At 43.8% G+C, this 21154-nt stretch overlaps 1 protein-coding gene across 1 annotated transcript in view; it reads right to left on the bottom strand.

Moving 5' to 3' along the window:
- Positions 1-5580: 5580 nt before the first annotated feature.
- Positions 5581-21154, bottom strand: part of EOGT (EGF domain specific O-linked N-acetylglucosamine transferase) — a 36685-nt gene continuing 21111 nt past the window's right edge. Inside the window, exons 9-16 of the mRNA XM_032324782.1 lie at positions 19594-19686; positions 19166-19237; positions 18530-18616; positions 17383-17451; positions 12413-12474; positions 8656-8775; positions 6505-6607; positions 5581-6065 (exon numbers count right to left, since the gene is read on the bottom strand). Coding sequence (XP_032180673.1) covers positions 5919-6065; positions 6505-6607; positions 8656-8775; positions 12413-12474; positions 17383-17451; positions 18530-18616; positions 19166-19237; positions 19594-19686 — 753 coding nt within the window. The 3' untranslated portion in view covers positions 5581-5918. The remainder of the gene's footprint in view (positions 6066-6504; positions 6608-8655; positions 8776-12412; positions 12475-17382; positions 17452-18529; positions 18617-19165; positions 19238-19593; positions 19687-21154) is intronic.

Consider the following 21154-nt stretch of genomic DNA (forward strand, 5'->3'; position numbering starts at 1 on the left):
ATGACCTCAAGGTGAGAGGCATCACTGGGTCAGGGTAGCTGGACAGTGTTAAACTTGGAGTAAGTAGGAAGACCTGGGTCCAAGTCCTTCAACTTCCGCTAGCTTCCATCTCTGGGGGGGAGGGTGGGGAGAACCAGAGCTGGAGGACGGGCACAGCTGTATCCGAGAGGTTCTTTCAGACCTTCAGAAAATGATAATCCAGTTCATGACCTGAATGGACAGGTGGCCTCGTGGGTGACTGGAAAGTGGCTCATAACTGAACTTGATTCGAAAGAGGAACCGGTAGCTCAGATCTGGCATGTTGGTACCAGGGACGTTGGGGCATCGTCTTCAGATCTCATATCCAAATGTCCCCTCAGAATGGCTGGGTTTTTTATTTACCCTTTGTCTTGTAGTTTCCTGACTGGATAGACTTTGGTTCAGCAATTAATCCCTGGTCCAATCAACTGTGACCAGGTAGCACCACTGATTTAACCCACCTACACGGTGCAACTGACCAAAGCAATTTCATCCCCAAAGCGCCCCCAGGTGACCTTCCTCCAGAAGGCAGCTGTGGCCATAGCAACGGCTTATGGGTGCTTGGAGAGGGATTCTTGCAACGCTGATCATCACCTTCCTTGAGAAAAAGATCCAGTGGTCAAATAAATTTGAAACGGTATTATATCTTCCTGTTCAGACATTCACAATGCACATTAGTGTATCAAAGGTTTGGATACACTAACTGCAGTAAATAATTCTATTTAATGTGACTTGTTGCAACATGTCCCAAGAAAACGATTTTCTATGTAACAACTTATTGATACCCACTGCAAGAGACTTGGACAAGGGCTAACTTAGACCTCATGAACTGTATGGTGCCACCAGCTTTGTCCCTGTCTCCTAAACCAGCAGCCCCCAACACCTGTGCCTCAAAACCACCTGGGGACATTTGACTACATAGAATTGGTCAACTGTACCCCCAGAGATTCTGATTCCCTAGGTTTAAGAAGAGGCTTGGAGGTCAGAATCCAAATGCTCCCCAGACACTAGGGCTCTAAATAATCATAGTTCTTTATGTCCTAGCATAACAACCATATTTAATGGACATATCCTATGGTGCCAGGGACAAAACAAGTGTGCCTGCATTTTTAAAATTCTTTTTCTTTTTTTAAAGATTTTATTTATTTGACAGACAGAGATCACAAGTAGGCAGAGAGGCAGGCAGAGAGAGAGGAGGAAGCAGGCTCCCTGCTGACCAGAGAGCCCGATGCAGGCCTCGATCCCAGGACCCTGGGATCATGACCTGAGCTGAAGGCAGAGGCTTTAACCCACTGAGCCAGCCAGGCACCCCATGCATTTTTAAAATTCTATCCTTAAATCTATTTGGACTGATAGATATCACTGCCAATTTGTAAGCAAGAAAACTGGAAGCTCCAAGCAGCTAGGTGACACGATCACGTAGCTTATGTGTTGCAAGGCTGAGAAGTCAGGGTCTTCTGACTTCTGTGTCTGAGTCCTTTGGTCTCTACAACTTGCCTCTCCCAGGAACCCACGTTGCTTGGTCTGCTACTGGTGCCTGTTACTGGTGGGGCAGTCAACAGACTATGGTGGAATGAACAAATGCCATGAAGGACCTCCAAGGTCCCTCTTGGCAAAGCACCTCCAAATTCCACAACTCGAGGTTGCGAAGAATGAAGGGTACTTGACACTTTGAGAATCGCCATTATATCACAACCACATCGAGACTCAAGGGTCAATGCTCTTTTGTTTATGCTGAAAGCACTGCTTAACTAATGTCCCACTAGCCCTCCGCACGTAGCCTTCAAGGAACACCTCTGCTCACAGTCTGGGTCTGTGCAAACGAAACTGTACAGCAACTGCATACGGCCTAGAAAAGAAAGAAATTAGCCCCTGAAAAGAACAGTTAAGGGACTATCAATAGATCGTAAACAGAGCTCACATCCAAGAATATTCCTGTGCACATCGCTGAGAATGCAGCCCACTAACAGCTTCTGTCAGTAGACATCATCTTCCGGGGGCCAAATGCTTTTTGCACAAGAAGATCAGGGATTATCACACAGGATTCAGCTATTGGCTGTAATTAAGAAATTCCACACTTAAATGTGAAACTGTCCATGAAAATTTTCATACTTTCCCTCAAATAAGGAATGAAAAAAACCCCATCACTAGGCAGAAGCAAGGTCTTAACTCCTGGCGCTCAGAGGTCCGGAATCTACAGAGATGAAGACAACAGGGCCTCTGGCCACGTAGAGGCATTTGGAAGGGCTTGACTGCCACCTCATGGTCAAAGTTTGCATTACCATCCAAAGTGAGGGCCCAGGTAACCTGTGCACTGCTTTAAGCCACTTCTTTGATGACAAGAATGCTTATAACATCTTTTGACAAGCACCAATAAGCTAAAAGAGAAGAAAGGTATTAAAGTGTCTGGCAATAGTCCTTGGTTAGGAATAGGTTATTTTAAACCTAAGGCAGTCATACCCGAGCTGATTTGCTTTGAATGCCCCTAGTTTTACAAAAAAGCACGTTTATTTTTCAAATTCTTTCCATTGACTGTGTTTCAAAGAAACCTATTTTATAACCGCAAGACAGGGCCTAGCTCCAGGAGTGTCTTTCCCATTCTCTATTTCCCCGACTGATTTTTGTCTCCCTCTTCCTTCCTTCTTGCCCTTTTTCCGCCTTCCTCCCTCCTAACTCCCTCCCTCCATTTCCTGTAAACTCTGGTTTGAACTCCTTCACAAAGAAAGCCCTGTATTTAATCTGTTACTTTTTAGCTGTGTAGGTTTGATTGAGTTGCTTCACCTCTCTGCTTTCAGTTTAAACATCTAAAGAACGTTTTTCACATTTTTAAAAGCTTAAGGGGGGACCAACAAACAAGAAGTTGGGACAGAGATCACATAGGGTCCACACAGCCCTTCTACAATACGAAGTAAACATCTCCATTCCAGAGTCTGCTTCCCAGAGAACACGACCTAAGGGATCCTTCTGCAGTCTGTTCCCAGCACAATAGCTAGAGTCTTCCTATTCCCAGTAAGTCAGATCATTAGCCCTTTCTGCAATGACAACTCCCATTTTATCAGAAACAAAAGATCAGAGCCTTGCCATCCGCACTCCAGTCTCAGAACCTGTCATCCCTTACTCCTCTGCCCCTCAGTCACTCCAGCTACACTGGTCTCCTTGCTTTTCCTCAAATGTGCCAGGCATGCCCCTGCCTCAGGACCTTTGCATGTACTGTTTTGTCTTCTTGAAATGCTCTTCGTCCGGTTATCTGCCATTGCTTCCTGGGTTGCGTACTCCAAATCATGACTCAAATGTTACCTCACTGAAGACTTTTTTCAACCTCTGCTTAGGTGCACCCAACTCCAAATCACCCCAGGAATCCACCCGCATTCCATGCTCCTGCTCTAGCTTTCTCTCTAGCATATATTAGCATCTGGCACAAAGCATATTTTACTTATTTATATTGCTTCATGTCTGTCTCCTCCACCAGAATGCAAGCTCCATGAAGGCAAGTACATTTTTCTGTTCTTCTCACAGTATTCCCAGAACCTAAAATAGCAGCTGGTACACAGTAAGCAAGCGAGTAACACAATGGAAGTCTATGGATGTGGGACCAGAAGAACCATGATCTTTAGGGAAGTCCCTTAAACAGCATCTGACTTTTTTAATGGGAAAAATGAGATCAATACTTATTACATCATTTTTGTAAAAGTTACACACTATACCGCACATGAAAGCATCATATAATTAACTGCTAAACAAACGTAAGGCATAATTTTTCTTGAAAATGATTTCTTCATCAGCAAGCTATTTAATTTTTCTAATCTAAAGCTACTAGATTGCCAAAGAGTAAGCATATAACAGTCGGACACAGAAAACCTTGAAAAGTGTTCCAGTATTCAAATAAAATATAAAAAGATTTATTTCGAAGTCATACCCAAAATGTACAATGAAATTCATCTCTTTTCAAGACTTAATTTTTAAAAAGCCCTCTTTACATTTAAATTTTATAGCCATTTAAAGATCTTTCACTCCCATATAAAAAGTCTGATAAAAGTTAATTCTATAAAGTGTCATATGTACTCATTTATATAAAAAGCATTCTCTCTATAAATGCAAAATATTCAAATATAATAGTTGTATTATGCAACTCAGTTGTCCTCAGTTTCTGGAATTCTTGCTAGTCTATAGAATTGCATTTGTACATACTTCTTAAAATGAGGTAAGAATATAGACATTGACTTTTTTTCATTCACACATTTTTTTCAGATGCTTATACCTCCCTGATGGAAAGTGCAATACTGCTTTCACATTCTTTTCCAAGTGAAATCTTTTCCCTGTGGTGACTCACTATTCTGCACAAAGAGCAATCACACCATTCACTGAAAAACTCATAGGTTGTAATTTCTTTTTACACAATTTTAACACCCAAATCAAAGCTATTACTACAGTGAAGCACTACTGTCTTTATAGAGATTTTAATAAATATCCCTAAACTCTAGAAGACTGTTCATAATCCTTTAAAGCAGGGGTCAGCCAACTTGTTCTGTAAAGGTCCAAATAACAAATATTTTGGGTTTCTTGGATAACTTCTCTGTCGCATATTCTCTTTTTTTCCCTTACAATGCTAAAATGTTTAAAAAAAAAAATTCTCAGCTCTGCTAATCCTCTACTTGAAAAAATAGAAGTCATTCATCCTAAATTAGATTTCTCAAGTGTTAATAAAATGTAAACTTCACATTTTGCGGAAAATGAAATCCATCGTTTCTGACCCCTGAATTAAAAGTTCATCAACAGTGAGAAATTAATCCCCAAGTGTGGGTCTGCATTTCAGAGATTCTTTTTAATCAATGCTACTTTCTCATGGTTTCTTTTTCATTTTGAAATGGATAATTCACATGCGACTTTACTTACTTTTATGGGGGGGGAGGGTCTATATTTTTGATCGGGAAAAACGCTCTTCATGTAACTACTGTGAAGCCTGCAAACTCAAAGGGGAATCCGTGTGTGCTAAAAGAGGTAGATGGCACACACAGGTGTATGCCGTCACAGGTCTGTGCACACCAGATGCAACACTTTGATACATAAATGCGACATAAAGACTCTCCAGGGCAAAGAAGGAATTAGTGGAAACCAGCTAGAAGGTATACCCCAAGATGTTCCAAGGGATATTCTGATTTGCTTTTATCACATGTAGTTGTTACATTTTGGGAAAACATGATTTGCATCTGAAATCCGTTAGAAAAATTACTGCAGCAGCATGGTTTATACAAATTTTTGGTGCATATAACCTGGACATCACTTAGATACAGCAGAGAATTCTGTGGGATTTGGTCTGGACTCTGAGAAGGTAAAACAGACCTGTTTATAACACTGTTTGATCTCTAACATGGAGTAGGCTACCTACAGTTAGGTTCTGAGAATCACAACACTCTGTGTGTGTGTGTGTGTGTGCTATGTTTTCCTTTCCTACCACAAACAGTGTTAGAAACAGATTTTGGCAAATAAAAAAGCTTCCATGAATTTACTTAAATATAACACAAACAAGTTGTAAGCCTCTAGAATTATAATCCCATGGTAATCTACAAAAACATTTACAAATTCTAAAGTCAAGAAACGTGAAAACTTTGGTAGACCTAAGAAGCTCAAATGTACTAGCGAGCCTAGTACAGCCTTATTTTTGAACTATGAAGAATAAAGTTTTCAGTGCAAAAACAGTATCTTGATAAATAGCTATGACACAAAAATCACAGGAAACAGTTGAAGACTCTAAAACACTTAAGTACTATCCTGAAGGCATGTTTTGGTATAGAAAAGGTAACTTGGGGCTAGGATATAACAAGGTATTTTGCTGACTTAAACATGAGGCTGGGTGGTGGACTATTGAAACAAAGAGACTTTTGCAAACTGATTCAGCACACTTATAGCTCATCACGTTTTTTCTTAAATGGCCACTTTGGGTGTTGTACTACGTGGTCTGCAGTCTGAAGGACAAGATACATGAATTCTTCCACATCGAAAGAGTAGTTGGTAAATTTCGGATGTTCCCCCAGAGTTGGGTGGTGGCCCTATAAAACCAAACCAAAACATAAATCTGTAAGTCACTGAGGACATGGTTTTCTGAACAGGAATAAAATTATTTTCCTTTGGCCAAGGCAACCGTGCCAATAAAACTTTATTTATAAAAACAGGTGGGGGGCCAGACTTGGCCTACTGCTCTATAGTTTACTGATTCCCTCCTATATATAGTTTAATAGATCTTCCTAGGCCAAATTTCCCAAAGTTATCTTCTTAACATACAGATACGGAATGATGAATTTCCCTTTTGCCCAACTTGCAAATATAAAATACAACTCACTGTTCAGAGAAGAAGAGTTTATCTTTGGATTGAAGTTTAATGACAGTTTTTCATATTAATTAGGTATTTTACACCAATGAAAAAGCAAAATGAGGTGAAAAGAAAAAAAAAACTCACAAAACAAGGTGAGTTTCATCATTGAACTTTACCTTATCCTGAGGAAAGACTTTGTTCTGCCTTCGCCAGGTGACGTAGTGGATGCCCCTGAGCCTGGCCAGGTCTAAGTAACAGCGCTCATCTTCACAGTTGTACCTGAGGACGCAAGGGCACCCACACATGAGACTTGTGTCCGGGGGTTTCGCCAAATCGACACTTCTCTGAGGAATAATGCACCTCCCAACTACATTCCTGCAAAACGTTGTGTAACTAGGGCACAAGATCAATGGGGATTATTTTTCAAATAGCTTCATAACTAGGCTACCTTAACTTTAAAAAACAAAACAGGATCAAGGTTCGGAAGGAACTGAAGTTTATCAACGGGGCTGACAGCCTGTGAACTTGATATTGCACCAATAGCCCAATCTGCTGAGCTCCAAGGCCTAAGGGTTATCAATGACACCTCTTTCTTTCCTCCTCCCCTGCCTCCCTTCCTTCCTGCCTGCCTTCTTTAACACCCTCCTCCTCTCTCTCTCTCTCCTGGGACACATGAAGTGTTGAGACAGAATCCATAATTCTCCGGCTATTTCTCTAATGTATCTGAATTTCAGATATTTTTGCAGAATGTGGGACGTTCACAACATTTTTCTAAATAGTCTCCCATTTAAAATACTGAGTGAGGGGCGCCTGGGTGGCTCAGTGGGTTAAGCCGCTGCCTTCGGCTCAGGTCATGATCTCAGGGTCCTGGGATCGAGTCCCGCATCGGGCTCTCTGCTCAGCAGGGAGCCTGCTTCCTCCTCTTTCTCTCTCTCTGCCTGCCTCTCTGCCTACTTGTGATCTCTCTCTGTCAAATAAATAAATAAAATCTTTAAAAATAAATAAATAAAATAAAAAATAAAAAAAAAATAAAATACTGAGTGAAGGGCGCCTGGGTGGCTCAGCAGGTTAAGCCTCTGCCTTCGGCTCAGATCATGATCTCAGGTTTCTGGGATCGAGCCCTGCGTCAGACTCTATGCTCAGCCAGAAGCCTGCTTCCCCCTCTCTCTCTGCCTGCCTCTCTGCCTACTTGGGATCTCTGTCTGTCAAATAAATAAATAAAATCCTTAAAAATAAATAAATAAAATAAAACAAAATACTGAGTTAAATCTTGGTGTTCGGACACAAAGAGAGAGAGGAGGTAAGAGTAACCGCCGTTGGCGTGTCCAGAACGAAAGATGAGGCATGGAGTCCAGGGGAGAATTACCAAGGCGGAGGGAGGAGGCCACGTCCCCATAACCACCCACCCAGTGAGAGGAGCGCCCCGGAGAGATCACTTTCACTTGAAGCCTCAGTTTCCCTATGGATGGGATCAGTGAGCACAAGGCAGACTTGCGTTTTCGAGCCGTGCTCTTCTGAGACATACAGGTTCTAGAACCAGTTTGAATGGTAGAAAACACATAAAATGTATCATCTCGCCCACTGTTAAGTGTGCAGTTCAGTAGTGTTATGTGTATTCATGCTGTGCAACCAAATCCGCCATCTTGCAAGACGGAAAGTCCCTTCCGGCAGCATGAACTCTTCCCTTCCCTTTCTGCCCTGCACCCCCGGCAACCCCCGGTCCAGGCTCCGTCTCTAGGAACCAGACTCCTCCGGGAAGCTCACATACATGACATCACACCGTGTGTGTCCTTTCGTGACTAGCTGATCCCACTTAACATAAGGTCCTCGGGGTTCGTCCACGCTGTGGCCTGTGACAGGATCCCCTCCTTTCTTAGGGCTGGCTGAGGCAGAGGTAGGCACACAGACCCACACTTCACGGTCTGTGGAAGCCATTCATCCGCCGATGGACGGGCGGGTCGCTCCTGGGAACAGGGCTGCCGTCAGCACAGCTATGCAACATACGGGCTGCATTTTACCACAATGATGACACAGAGGGCAGAGAGATGATCACCGCCTGAGAGGCCCCCAGGAATGAGCTTTAAGGACGGAAGTCACAGACTCACATCTCCCTCGTCATCATGAGATAGAGGGAGAAAGCGGAATTTGCTTGCTAAGTAAATGGTGTCTTCGTATTTTTAACTTGAGGTCTCTTTTCTTTCTAGAAGCCTATATGATGGGCCTTTCCTGTAAAGAGTAAATGTCACACCTTTTGAAGGTCTGAAGGACCGTCTCGGCGTGCATAAAAACATTATTCGCCCAGTAGAAAGCTGTCTCCAAACACTTACAGTTCAAATACAGCAGCCCAGTCTGGAAGGAAAAGTAAATGGGTAAGACCAGCTCCATGCATTCCAATAAATATGTCCGTGTTATGAGTGATCCTCAGCTGATCCAAAAACCCAAGTTCCCTGCGAGCATACAGAACAACAAAAGACAGGTGGGGAGAAGAGAGAAACTGTTAAGATGACTTATAGCTCATGACGCATAGTAACAATATTTATACAAGTGCATTTCCCAATTTAAATTGCATTCCACGATGGCGTTTTGCCAATTTCAAGCCTACTCCAGTAATTAATAACTTAATAATTTTTTTAAAAGATTTTTATTTTTATTTATTTGACAGACAGAGATCACAAGTAGGCAGAGAGGCAGGCAGAGAGAGAGAAGGAAGCAGGCTCTCCGCCAAGCAGAAAGCCTGATGCGGGGCTCAATTCCAGGACCCTGAGATCATGACCCGAGCCGAAGGCAGAGGCTTTAACCCACTGAGCCACTCAGGCGCCCCAATAACTTAATAATTTAATAATTCAACATCGTTTTCTAAGTACGTTCACTTTTTTAAAAACTTAAATGCATTTATTTTTAATATTTCATTTTTTAAAAGTAATCTCTACAATGTGGGGCTTAAACTCACGACCCTGAGATCAACCGTTCCAAGCTCTACCCAGTCAGGTGCCCCTAAATGCATTTATTTTAGAAGGAAACTTTTAGAACTCTCTTAAATGAAAAACCAGTAACATGGGTCAAACCAAACAGTAAAAGCAGACATAATCAAAGGAAAAAGATTCAGATCTAGGCAGAGCCCACAGCAAGGCAAAGCTCTGAGCCAGGAGCCTACTCTTTATGAAACGGGGAAATTAGGCACTAAAGAGATGTTGTGCTATACTAGCATCAGACTAAAAACAACTTCCTTAAGATAATAATAGGTTTTTTTTTTTACTTTAAAACATTTTTTTAAAAGATTTTATTTATTTATTTGTCAGAGAGAGAGAGAGAGAGAGTGTGTGTGCACACACACAAGCAGGCTGAGTGGCAGGCAGAGGTGCAGAGACAGGCAGGCTCCCCACTGGGCAGGGAGCCCGATGCAGGACTCGATCCCAGGACCCTGGGATCATGACCTGAGCTGAAGGCATCGGCTTAACCGACTGAGCCACCCAGGCATCCCTAGATTCTTTTTTAAAAAAATAAATTCTCCTTGTGTGACTGAGGTTTATTTAGTGCCATCTGGGTACACCTAAAATTAGCTCAGACACCACCAAGGCATTGTCCTGCCTTTGTGACAAACTAATTTTATGCACATTAAGATCATAAAAGTGTCCTCCCAATTCAAGACCCTAAAAAACATGCCAACTCTGAATGCAAAGTCAGTGCCAAAAAGTCCACTGAAATGAGGCTGGCAAGAAACACCAGACTAAGTATAATCCTCTGAACACACACAGTGGCCTTAGATCTTCCGGCGCAGCTTACCCAAAGGGGGAAAAAAATGACCAAGATTATCTGGGATTTAAGAAGAGAATGAGAATTTCCAGCGTCTCATCTTTATTTTATTTTTTTAAAGATTCTATTTATTTATTTGCTTGAGAGAAAAAGAGAAAGAGAGAGAATGAATGAGTGGTAGGGGGGTGCAGAGGAAGAGGGACAAGCAGACTCCAGGCTGAGCGCAGAGCCCGGCACGGGGCTCGATCTCACCACCTGAGATCGTGACATGAGCTGAAGTCAAGTCAGACACCTAACCGACTGAGCCACCTAGGCACCACCCCCCCCCCAGCTCCTCCTCTTTAAAGAGCTTCAAAAGGAAGTCAGAGGGCACCATGTGCATGTCTCACAAGAGGTGCATGTGCCTTGGTTTCTCCAGGAATGCCAGCTGATGCTGGGGGAAGGAGGAGTATGTGCCCAGGTGGCTAGAACCCCGGAGTCTGAGGATAAGGAAGCAAAGCTCCGTGTACTCTATTAGTAACGGGTCCCTCAGACTGGCAAGGTCTGAATTTATTGTCACTCCTCCTTCATCTGAAAAACACCTATAGATCCTAAAGGCCAGTCAACGCCAGCGCGTCCAAGGTGCCCTCCCCAGTTGTGTCATCCTGACCTCGGGCCCTCCTCTTCCTCCGTGTCTTCCTGAGGCAATGATGGTAGCCACCATTGCGACGTGTAATCCGTGAGACAGGAATAGTTTGCCACCCCCCTAAGACTGTGGGAAGAGTGAGATGAGATAAAGCATAAGAGTAAGTCCCAACAAGTGGTAGCTGTTCTTATGACTGCTATTTATTTGTATTCTGGGTCTGGGGTCCTCAAGACCAGAGCCATGCCATCCTCCGTAACTGGATTCTCTCTCAGAGCCTGTGACCAGCTGGCAGGTACATGGTAAAGATTTATTGTATAAATGAACGGCTGCATGATGTGTGTGGAAACTCCCCTGCTTACTGTTAAGTTGTTTCTTTTGTTTTTTAAAGTAGGCTCCACCCCCGGTATGGGGCTCGAACTCACAACCTTAGAGTCACACGGTCTGCGGACTGAGCCAGCCAGACGATGCCCTTCTTACTGTTAAGTTCTAACTTATCAGTAACAGAGACCCATACGCTGGTATGTGGCTACTTTTTCTTTTTTAACATAGACACTGTTTGTAGTGTTAAATTTGGAAAACAAGACAATGTTGTAGGTGGGAAAGCGGAGGACAGAAAAGTCTTCACCTTTCCTTCTGGGCTTTTCTCCACACTGCTTGACTTCTTCAACCAGGAACAGGCGCTACTTTACAGCATTATTGTTTTTATATCCACAGGGCTTACCTTGACAGTAAATGTTAGGCATATTCTGTCTTTCTAAGCCTTTTGCTTATGTTGGAGCTTTAAAAGAAATGCAAATACTCTGTCATATTTTTAGAAACTTCATGTTTCTCTCTGACCCTCAAATTATTCCCACAGAACTAATTTTAGGCCAACCATGGAGACTCAGCATCTAGCAGGACAAATTAGGCCAGGAACATTTTAACATTTTTTTAAAATTCAGAATTAGTTGCCAACTTAGTGTGTGTGTGTGTTTAAGATTTATTTATTTTTGAGAGAGGGAGATAGCGTGAGTGTGGGGGAAGGACAGAGGAAGAGGAGAGAAAGAATCCCAAAGCAGACTCTGGGTAGAGTGTGGAGCCCAATGTAAGGCTTCATCTAGGGTCCCTGAGCTCACGATCTGAGTTGAAACCAAGAGTTGGACACTTAACAGCACTGCACCACTCTGGCATACCCCCCCCTTTTTTTGTTTTTGTTTTTTGCCACCTTTTAAAAATTCAGAAATTCTGGGGCACCTGGGTGGCTCAGTGGGTTAAGCATCTATCTGCCTTCATGATCTCAGGGTCCTGGGATCGAGTCCTGGATCGGGCTCTCTGCTCGGCGGGGAGCCTGTCTCCCCCGCCTCTCTCTGCCTGTCTCTCTGCCTGCTTGTGATCTCTGTCAAATAAATAAATAAAATCTTTTAAAAAAAAAAACCAGTATTGTAAAAATTCAGAAATTTCAAATGAAAATGTTAATTCAGAAAAAGAAATCTGGCTTGCCATGTCTCTTGAACAATTAGATGGTGTCGAAACTTCAGAGCCCACACCGCTGAGGAGAAAGCGACCCTGTGCGTCCAGGGTCCCGCTCACATCACTCACGGAGGCGTCTGCCTGCCTCTCCGGCTCTATCAGCACCGACAGCTCCCATCAGAAAAACCCTCTGATGCCCCATTAACACATCCAGGCCAAAGACAACAGCCCCTGCCCAGGAGTGGGATATTACTTACTTGTATTTGTAATCGACAATCTGTACCTCGAACGTAGACACTGTTTTCAGTGCCTTTACCAGCTAGGAGGGAAAAAAAACCACTTAGAATGTCTTTTGCTTCTTTCTCTTCTGTTTCATTTTTCCTTTGAGTCCTAAAAGGTCTTATTTTCATACATACTATTTTTGGGTGTTACCTATCACTCAGGTCTATTTTCTGAACCTTTAACTGAGTTCTAATGCAGATATCACCCCTCGGTCACATCATCTCCATAAAATCCCACCACGTGGGGTTTGGTGGTCATGAAGGCTGAAAGAGGAAAATTCATGGGAGGGAAGTGCTCACCTCCCACTACGTGTTAGCTGCTACGATTACTACTTGCTGTTAGTCCTGCAATTTTTCAACCTAGACGGGGCACCTCCCTTGTTCCTGGCTGTAGGGTACGAGCTTTCTCCCTATCCTTGATATCATTTCAGACAAACTACTTGTGCTTTGGGCCTTATCTTCTGAAAACAACGAATTTTTGGCAGAAAATCTACACAGAAAGACAATTATTCTCTCAGTAAACAGAAAGTAACAAAGCACGGTTAACTTAGTAGCAGAAATACAGTCATGGTTCTCTGTGTCCCAACATGGTGGGTCATGGCTATTCGGAAATGTTCGCTCTTGTACCCTGTTGCCTGTGGTGTGCGCTTCTACAACAGCGACGGTAACAAAAGTGTCACTTCAACTGTGTTGGCAATGCTCAGTGCTTTAGGTGTTGGTCACCGAATCCTCATACGTGTCTCATACCAAGTAAATATTATTTCACACCTATTTTTTAAAGTAATCTCCACACCCAATGCGGGGCTTGAACTCACGATCCCAAGATCAAGAGTCACATGCTCCTCTGACCGAGCCAGCCTCAGGCACCCCCGTATACCTACCGTTTTTTTAAAAAAATAGTTTATTTATTTATCTATTTGAGAGAGGGAGAGTGCCACAGGTGTGAATGAGGAGAGGGGCAGAGGGGGGACGGAGGGGAACGGAATCTCCAGCAGACTGCGCTGAGACTGGGGAGCCCTACACAGGCCTTGATCTCACGACCCTGAGATCATGAGACCATCTGGGCTGAAACTAAGAGTCAGACACTTAACCGACTGAATCACCCAGGCTCCTCCCGCCCCCCACCCTGCCACTGTACGCCTATTTTTAAATGATACAATGGAGGCCTAGAGATGTTAAGGAACTTTCCCAGGATCTTGCAGCTAGCAAAGGGCAGAGCCAAAATTAAATCTAGGTCCTCTGAGCCTGGAACCTGTGTTTGTAGGCAATGCCGTGGAAAAAGCAACAGGCAGGGACTGACATCCAATCCCCTCCCCCGTTACACACATACACAGTCATGGAATGGAAGGTTCTCTCTCTAGACAGCCCCTGGGTCCCCTGAACATACTACTTATGTCAGGGAGTTGCAGGAGTGAGGATAGGTTGGAATTCCATTTTCTGGAAGTGAATTAATCCGTGGGCACGAGCCCTGGTCTTGTAACGAGATGAGGCCGCATAAAAAAGAATCTCGTCTCAGAGGGTCCTTGAACAAACAGGTTTTTGTTTATTTGTTTGCTGCTTGTTTTTACAATTTCTCGTCACACCGTGGAGGTGGCCACAGCCCCCAGACATGATCACGCACCCCAGAGGTTGGGCAGGATTGCAGGAACTGGCATTTGACGAGAGCATCTGGATTTTGTGATTTTAAAGATTTTATTCATTCATCTGAGAGAGGGAGAGAAAACACAAGCAGTAGGAGGGACAGAGGGAGAGGGAGACTCCCCGCTGAGCAGGGAGCCTGACGTGGGACTCGATCCCAGGACTCTGAGATCACGACCTAAGCCAAGGCAGCCTCTTCACTGAATGAGTCCCCCAGGTGGCCCTGGGTTTTATGATCTATTCATGAATCAGGGTAGACTCAAAGGGCCTTTCTTCTCTGCTGGGTAGCTACCTTTTCCAGTCACTGGGAGAAAAGCAGCCAGTGGGTGCTCTTTGGCTTAGAGTTCAGATCCGAACTGCCAAGTCTCCCTTGCAGGCAACATGGTTCGCACAGTCCGTGGGACCAGAGGTGAACATGTCGCTGGCTATGCTGCGGCCCCCACTGGTGTTACCCCCTCGCGCTGGACCACTTGCCAGGGTTTGATGCTGCTCTTTAGCCAGCCGTCCCGACGGAAGGGGAGCCGAGGCGGGTCAGTGTCCTCTCACATTCACTCGTGTTGGGGCAGTAGAGCTCTCTGCTTAAGAAGCAGCCTCAGGGGGTGCCTGGGTGGCTCAGTGGGTTAAAGCCTCTGCCTTCAGCTCAGGTCATGATCCCAGAGTCCTGGGTTCTCACCATCCGGCTCTCTGCTCAGCAGGGAACCTGCTTCCTCCTCTCTTTCTCTCTGCCTGCCTCTCTGCCTACTTGTGATCTTTGTCTGTCACATAAATAAATAAAAAAATCTTTAAAAAAAAAAAAAAATAAAATAAAATAAAAACTGATGACTTAAAAAAAAAAAAAAAAAGCAGCAGCCTCAGACCCTAATGATCTCAGCTTGCCCCCAATTCATCTGCTCCCTCACTGGGTGACCTGAAGCATGTTCTGTAACCTCTAAGCCTGCATGTTCTTGTCTAAAACAGAAAGTAATAATAAAATAGGAACCTCATGGGTTTGTTGGGAGCTTTGGAGAACATGCAGGGGGAGCACACAGTAACATGCTTGGCCCACAACTAGCACTGGGTCTGTATTATGTCCACCAATATATACTTGTGATCTGCCAATCTGTCTACCCCAGCACTGCATCACTGGCTACATTTTTATTTCCAGGTCTTTAACACACACACACACACACACACACACCCCTGCTCATTCTTCCACCCACAGCTTCCAATCAATGTCTCATTACACCATATGCTCATGTCCTCTGTAATCCATATGTATCTCAAGACACTAATTACATAATTTTGATCTGCCTGTTACGCATCCAAATTAATCTGCGTAAAACATTTTACCCACAAACCTGCCTCCAGTCCCCTCCTACTGAACTTCTTCCCTCTCGATTCCAACTGACCTGCTCAAGCTAAAAGCCCGGGAGTTCAGCTCTGACTCCCAGCACCTTCCCCAGCCTGACCCCACAGGCACCTGCATATTCCGACAGAAGAGTCCTAGACCCCGTCTCTGAGACCGACCCTGAAGCCATTTACTTCCACCTCCACCCAAACGCTCACCGACGCCACAGCGGCAACTCTGCGTGAATCCCACTGCTCCTACGCTTGCAGCCAGAGTGGGTAACAAATAAATAAATAAGCCAGTTCACGTCTCCTCCTGTGTATCCATTTTCAAAGAGCTGCTGGAACAAATTACCACAGAGTCCAAGCTCAGAAGAATGCAATGGACCCTCTCACTGCTCTGCAGGTCAGCAGTCCCAACGGCAAGACAGACAGCTGTCCACAGGGCTGTGCTCCTTCCGGGGGCTCGAGGGGAGAATCCTTTTCCAGCTTCTAGAAGCCATCGCATTCCTTGCCTCGGGGCCCTTCCCCCATCTTCAAAGCCAGGAACACGGCCTCTCTCTGGCCCTGTTTCTATCCTCATGTTTCCTTCCTGGATTCGGCCTTTCTCTTCTACTTTCCAGGAGGTGCTCAATGGAAATACGGTCAGTGAGAAGAATCCAGCCAAGCAAAGAGCTTTCCAGGCAGAGGCCAGAGTTCTCTGGTGGGGATGGCTTAAGGCCCTTTGGTGATTCCATCGGGCCCTCCTGGATCATCCAGATTAATCTCCCCATTTTCAGGCCAGCTGATGAGCAACCTTAATTTCACCTGCAAGCTTAGTAGTGTCCCTTTGCCACATAACCTAACCTAGTCCTGGGTTCCAGGGATTAGGAAGGAGACTTCTGTTGGTGGATTCCGCCTGCCACACCCTGCTGAAAACTCCCCAAAGGCTTCCCTCCCACCAGAATAAAACCCGCCCATCTTCTCACCGGGGCCTCTGAGGCTGATGAGATACGGGACCTCCTCACACCCTGCCTGACCTTCTCTGACCTTTTGTGGGGTCCCCCTCACCTCTCCCACTGTGCCAGTCATGCTGGAGACCTCTCCATTCCTGGAGCACCAAAAGCTCCAGATACCACAGGCCATTTGCTTCTGCCAGGGAGGCTCGTTCCTTAGTTGGCTGCTCACGGCTGAGCTCTGTTCCCACCAGCACGTCTTTAAACACCTCACCTGACTGCTTCGCTCTTCCTCCTGCATCTCCTGCCCCAACCCATCCCCTTGTTTCACTTCCTCTGTAGCACCGCCCACTACCTGAAATCGCCTTACTTAGGCACTTGTTTACTTATTTCTTGTCTGTCCCACCTTGACAGCGTAAGCTCCATGAGGACAGCGACGTTACCTGTCTGGTCCTCTGCTGTCGCTCCAGAGCCTAGAATATGGCCCAGGACATTGCAGGCGCTCAACACGGATCTGTGCAATCACCCACACTATTGTGAGAACATCTCCCAGCCATGTTGTTGTAGGCAGGTCCTTGCAGGGAGATCTTATTTAAGGATAATGTACAAGTCGATGCTATCAAAATGAATTTGAGAACCTAAGAGGTGAATAGTTTCTAAGACTCACTGTCCCGAGAAAAACGGAGACTCTTCCAGCTCAGCTCCTGGATGCCACAACACTCCATCAACCACCGCTCAAGAGAGACTGCTAGTCGGTTTGGCAATCTGTGGCAGTAAAGGCAGGAATCTGAATTTCTGCCTCCGTGTCCCCCCTGAGCTGGGGCAGATGCACGTTTCCGGTGAGGCAAAGCTAGTTTGGGCAACCGGTGGTTTGCCGACTCCCAGGAGAGAAGTCCAATAAGCGAACTGAGCAGAGCCATCAAAGCTTTGTAAAAGCTAATAATTTCAAATCAAAGCATTTAATGCAATGTGAAAAAAATTAAGCACATCAGTCACAGGAAGTTAAATTCAATATGACGATATTAAAAATGCATACCAAAAACTAACCTCATTTTGGTTTAGTATTTTCCGGTATTCTGTGCTCCGTGCAAGGATGGTGACTCGGATTTTTCCGTCCTGTCATCAAAAGGAAAAGGCAAAGTCATACTGTATATACCTGGACATATAAGTGAATGCTAGAACGTAAAACGCAATTTTCACAAAGAGATGAAACTCGATGAGGACACATTTAGGGGACGATTATGTTTTCAGCCGGATTCCTTCAGAGCTCTCTCAGGAAACCAAAATGCATCCACTTTAGCCACAGAAGACAAAACCCATTTATTACACTTCTGTTTGGCTGGCTGGGTGGAATTATTTTTTTAATTTAAATTTTTAAATTTTTTTATAAACATATAATGTATTATTAACCCCAGGGGTACAGGTCTGTGAATCGCCAGGCTTACATACTTCACAGTACTCACCATAGCACATACCTTCCCTAATGTCCATAACCCAACCACCCTCTCCCTACCCCCCACCCCCCCACCACCCTCAGTATGTTTTATGACATTAAGAGTCTCTTATGGTTTGTCTCCCTCCCAATCCCATCTTGTTTCATTTATTCTTTTCCTACCCCCCAAACCCCCCATGTTGCATCTCCACTTCCTCATATCAGGGAGATCATATGATAATTGTTTTTCTCTGACTTATTTCACTAAGCATGATACGCTCTAGTTCCATCCACATCGTTGCAAATGGCAAGATTTCATTTCTTTTGATGGCTGCATAGTATTCCATTGTGTATATCTATCACATTTTCTGTATCCATTCATCTGTTGATGGACATCTAGGTTCTTTCCATAGTTTGGCTATTGTGGACATTGCTGCTATAAACATTCCAGTGCACGTGCCCCTTCGGAGAACCATGTTTGTATCTTTAGGGTTAATAGGCTAGGTGGAATTTTTGGCAGGGGTTTGTGGGTTAGGTAGGGATCTGGGGGAGAACAAGATAAAGTGGGAAAAGACAGGGAAAAGCACATACTTCTACTGTCCCTTAGCTTATCTGTCACAGGTTTGTGACATCTGACTTTCACTTCAGGTGACAAATTGTTAACCCAGAATCTTCAGATTCTTTTTCTGAAAAAGGTGGCACTGATTTTTTTGGGGGGGTGAAAAGTCAGGCTCATGTCAGAACCTGTAAGGTACTCCTTACCTTGGGTCCCTCTTGTGTGACGTTCAGTCTGTGAAGCACATGCTGGGAAAATGCCCGGAATAAGCCTGTGTTCTGACAGCCAGAAATCTAACACGAGACAGTGTTCATATCACAGTGAATAATTGTGCATTAGCGTTGAATATGTTCGCAAGTTATATATAAGTGATATCTTAAAACCTATATAGGGATGTCTGGGCAGCACCTGGGTGGCTCAGTGGGTTAAGCCTCTGCCTTCAGCTCAGGTCATGATCCCAGGATCCTGGGATTGAGCCCCGCATCGGGCTCTCTGCTCAACGGGGAGCCTGCTTCCCCCCCTCTCTCTGCCTGCCTCTCTGCCTACTTGTGATCTCTGTCAAATAAATAAAATCTTTTTTAAAAAAAGAAAAAAAGAACTCAGCTGGTTTAGAGGCCAACTTTTGCGTTCAGGTCAGGTCATGATCTCACAGTCCTAGGGGAAGCCCTGAATCCAGTCCCATGTTCAATGGGGTGTCTGCTTAAGGATTCTTTTTCCCTCTCTCTTTGCCCTTCCCACAGCACACATGTGTGCGCTTTCTCTCTTTCTCTAAAATAAATAAATCTTAAAAGCCTATCGAGAATAAATGTATAAATACAAATTTGAACAACAGAGATGCTTACCAAAGGGGTATTATAGAACAGCCCGTATCGCATCCGGGGGAGTAAGGAAAAAACAGCTTCTTTAAAACATACCTAAGAATGAAGGGATTGTACAGGTAAGGGAACACGATTTGTACCACATCAAAATAGTACTTATCATTACAGAAAATAAATTTTAATTCATCTCTTTTTTGCACTGAAATATTCTGAATAGCAAGCTACTCCACTCAAGTGAAACTTATAATTTTAGAAAATCTAAAGGAAAAGTCTTTTTAACGCTACATGGTTAATAATTAAGACTGATTCAAAGTTATAAAAAAAGAAACTACAAAGTCAGAAATCAATGGTAATAGCTAATAGAAGCTCATATTAAATATTTATTTGATGAGTAAATCATTTGCAATGACTGTTATTTACAGACATTTCAGGAAAATTTCCAATACCCTTACCCTTTTGGAATCATAAGTTTTCAAATGTATAACGTCATAATCTGTAAAGGCTTTCCAGGTGTCAGAGAACAGGTCACCGTATCCATAGGAGCTCTGCAAGTGGAACAAAAGAGGTTAGGGCAACCAAAGTCTACAACGTGACTTTTCAAAGGGCAACAAAATACTTGAATCAGCTTGATCCTAAACAAGCTCATAAAATTCATGGAAGAGGGACGCCTGGGTGGCTCAGTTGGTTAAGCAGCTGCCTTCGGCTCAGGTCATGATCCCAGCATCCTGGGATCGAGTCCCGCATCGGGCTCCTTGCTCGGCAGGGAGCCTGCTTCTCCCTCTGCCTCTGCCTGCCATTCTGTCTGCCTGTGCTCGCTCTCTCTCCCTCTCTCTCTCTGATAAATAAATAATAAAATCTTTAAAAAAAAAAAATTCATGGAAGAAAAATGGATTTTCATCTTAGGCCTAGGACTGAGTATGATGTAATGTCATCAGAAATAATCACCCACAATTATAATCTGAGTCTGTTAAAAACATTTTGTTTTTCTACCCTATCCTTTTATATACTCATCTCTCTAAATAAAACCTGTGTGGGGTTTTTTCTCCTGTGAATCTTCTATCTAAATCACAGACACACAACATACACAAACACCACTACTTGTACACACTTGGGATATTCTCAGTGAGCAGATATTATCAGGGTAAATAGAATACACTTTTGAGAAGAAATTTCCCAGTAAGAAAATGCCTTGAGGGGCACCTGGGTGGCTCACTGGGTTGAGCCTCTGCCTTCGGCTCGGGTCGTGATCTCAGGGTTCTGGGATTGAGCCCCGCATAGGGCTCTCTGCTCAGCGGGGGAGCCTGCTTCCCCTCTCTCTCTGCCTGTGTCTCTGACTACTTGTGATCTCTATCAAATAAATAAATAAAATCTTTTAAAAAAAGAAAATAAAAATTAAAAAAAAGAAAATGCCTTGAAAGTCCCAACACTAAAATATGATGAACATTATCCTATGACATGATCTCCCCATTCACTAACGAGTAACACGTGGAAACACCCCATTAACATTAATAGTAATGATAATAATAATAATAACTTATTATTATTATAGCATCTTGCATATTTCCTATATCGTTAGCACTTAAAATGAACACGCCACAAACTTAATGAGCTAGGTGATATCACCATCCCCATTTTACAGATGAGGAAACTGAAATACAAATTTAAGTAATTTGCATAAACAGTAGTGGTGCTTGTGTGTTTGCAGGGCTGAGATTAAATCCAGTCTGCTTGCTTCCAGACTCAAAGCTCTTAATCTCCATATAGTGGTTTGCCTCATAGCAGGAAGCAGTTCTTTCTAGTACATTTACTGAATGCATTTCATTTTTGAAAAGTAGAAATTAATTATGTGTTCCATCAGTAAAAGGAAGGAGATCAATTTATTTAAAAATGGTATAACTTAGATTGAAAAATTCAGCCAAAAGAAGTAAGAACTATGCATTATAAGACAACATTCAGGGTCTACAGTGGGCTATACATTATGTTCATGTCTTTTCATCATTATTGCCTTCTTTT

This window comes from Mustela erminea, chromosome 1 (genome assembly GCF_009829155.1).
Source record: "Mustela erminea isolate mMusErm1 chromosome 1, mMusErm1.Pri, whole genome shotgun sequence".
NCBI lineage: Eukaryota > Metazoa > Chordata > Mammalia > Carnivora > Mustelidae > Mustela > Mustela erminea.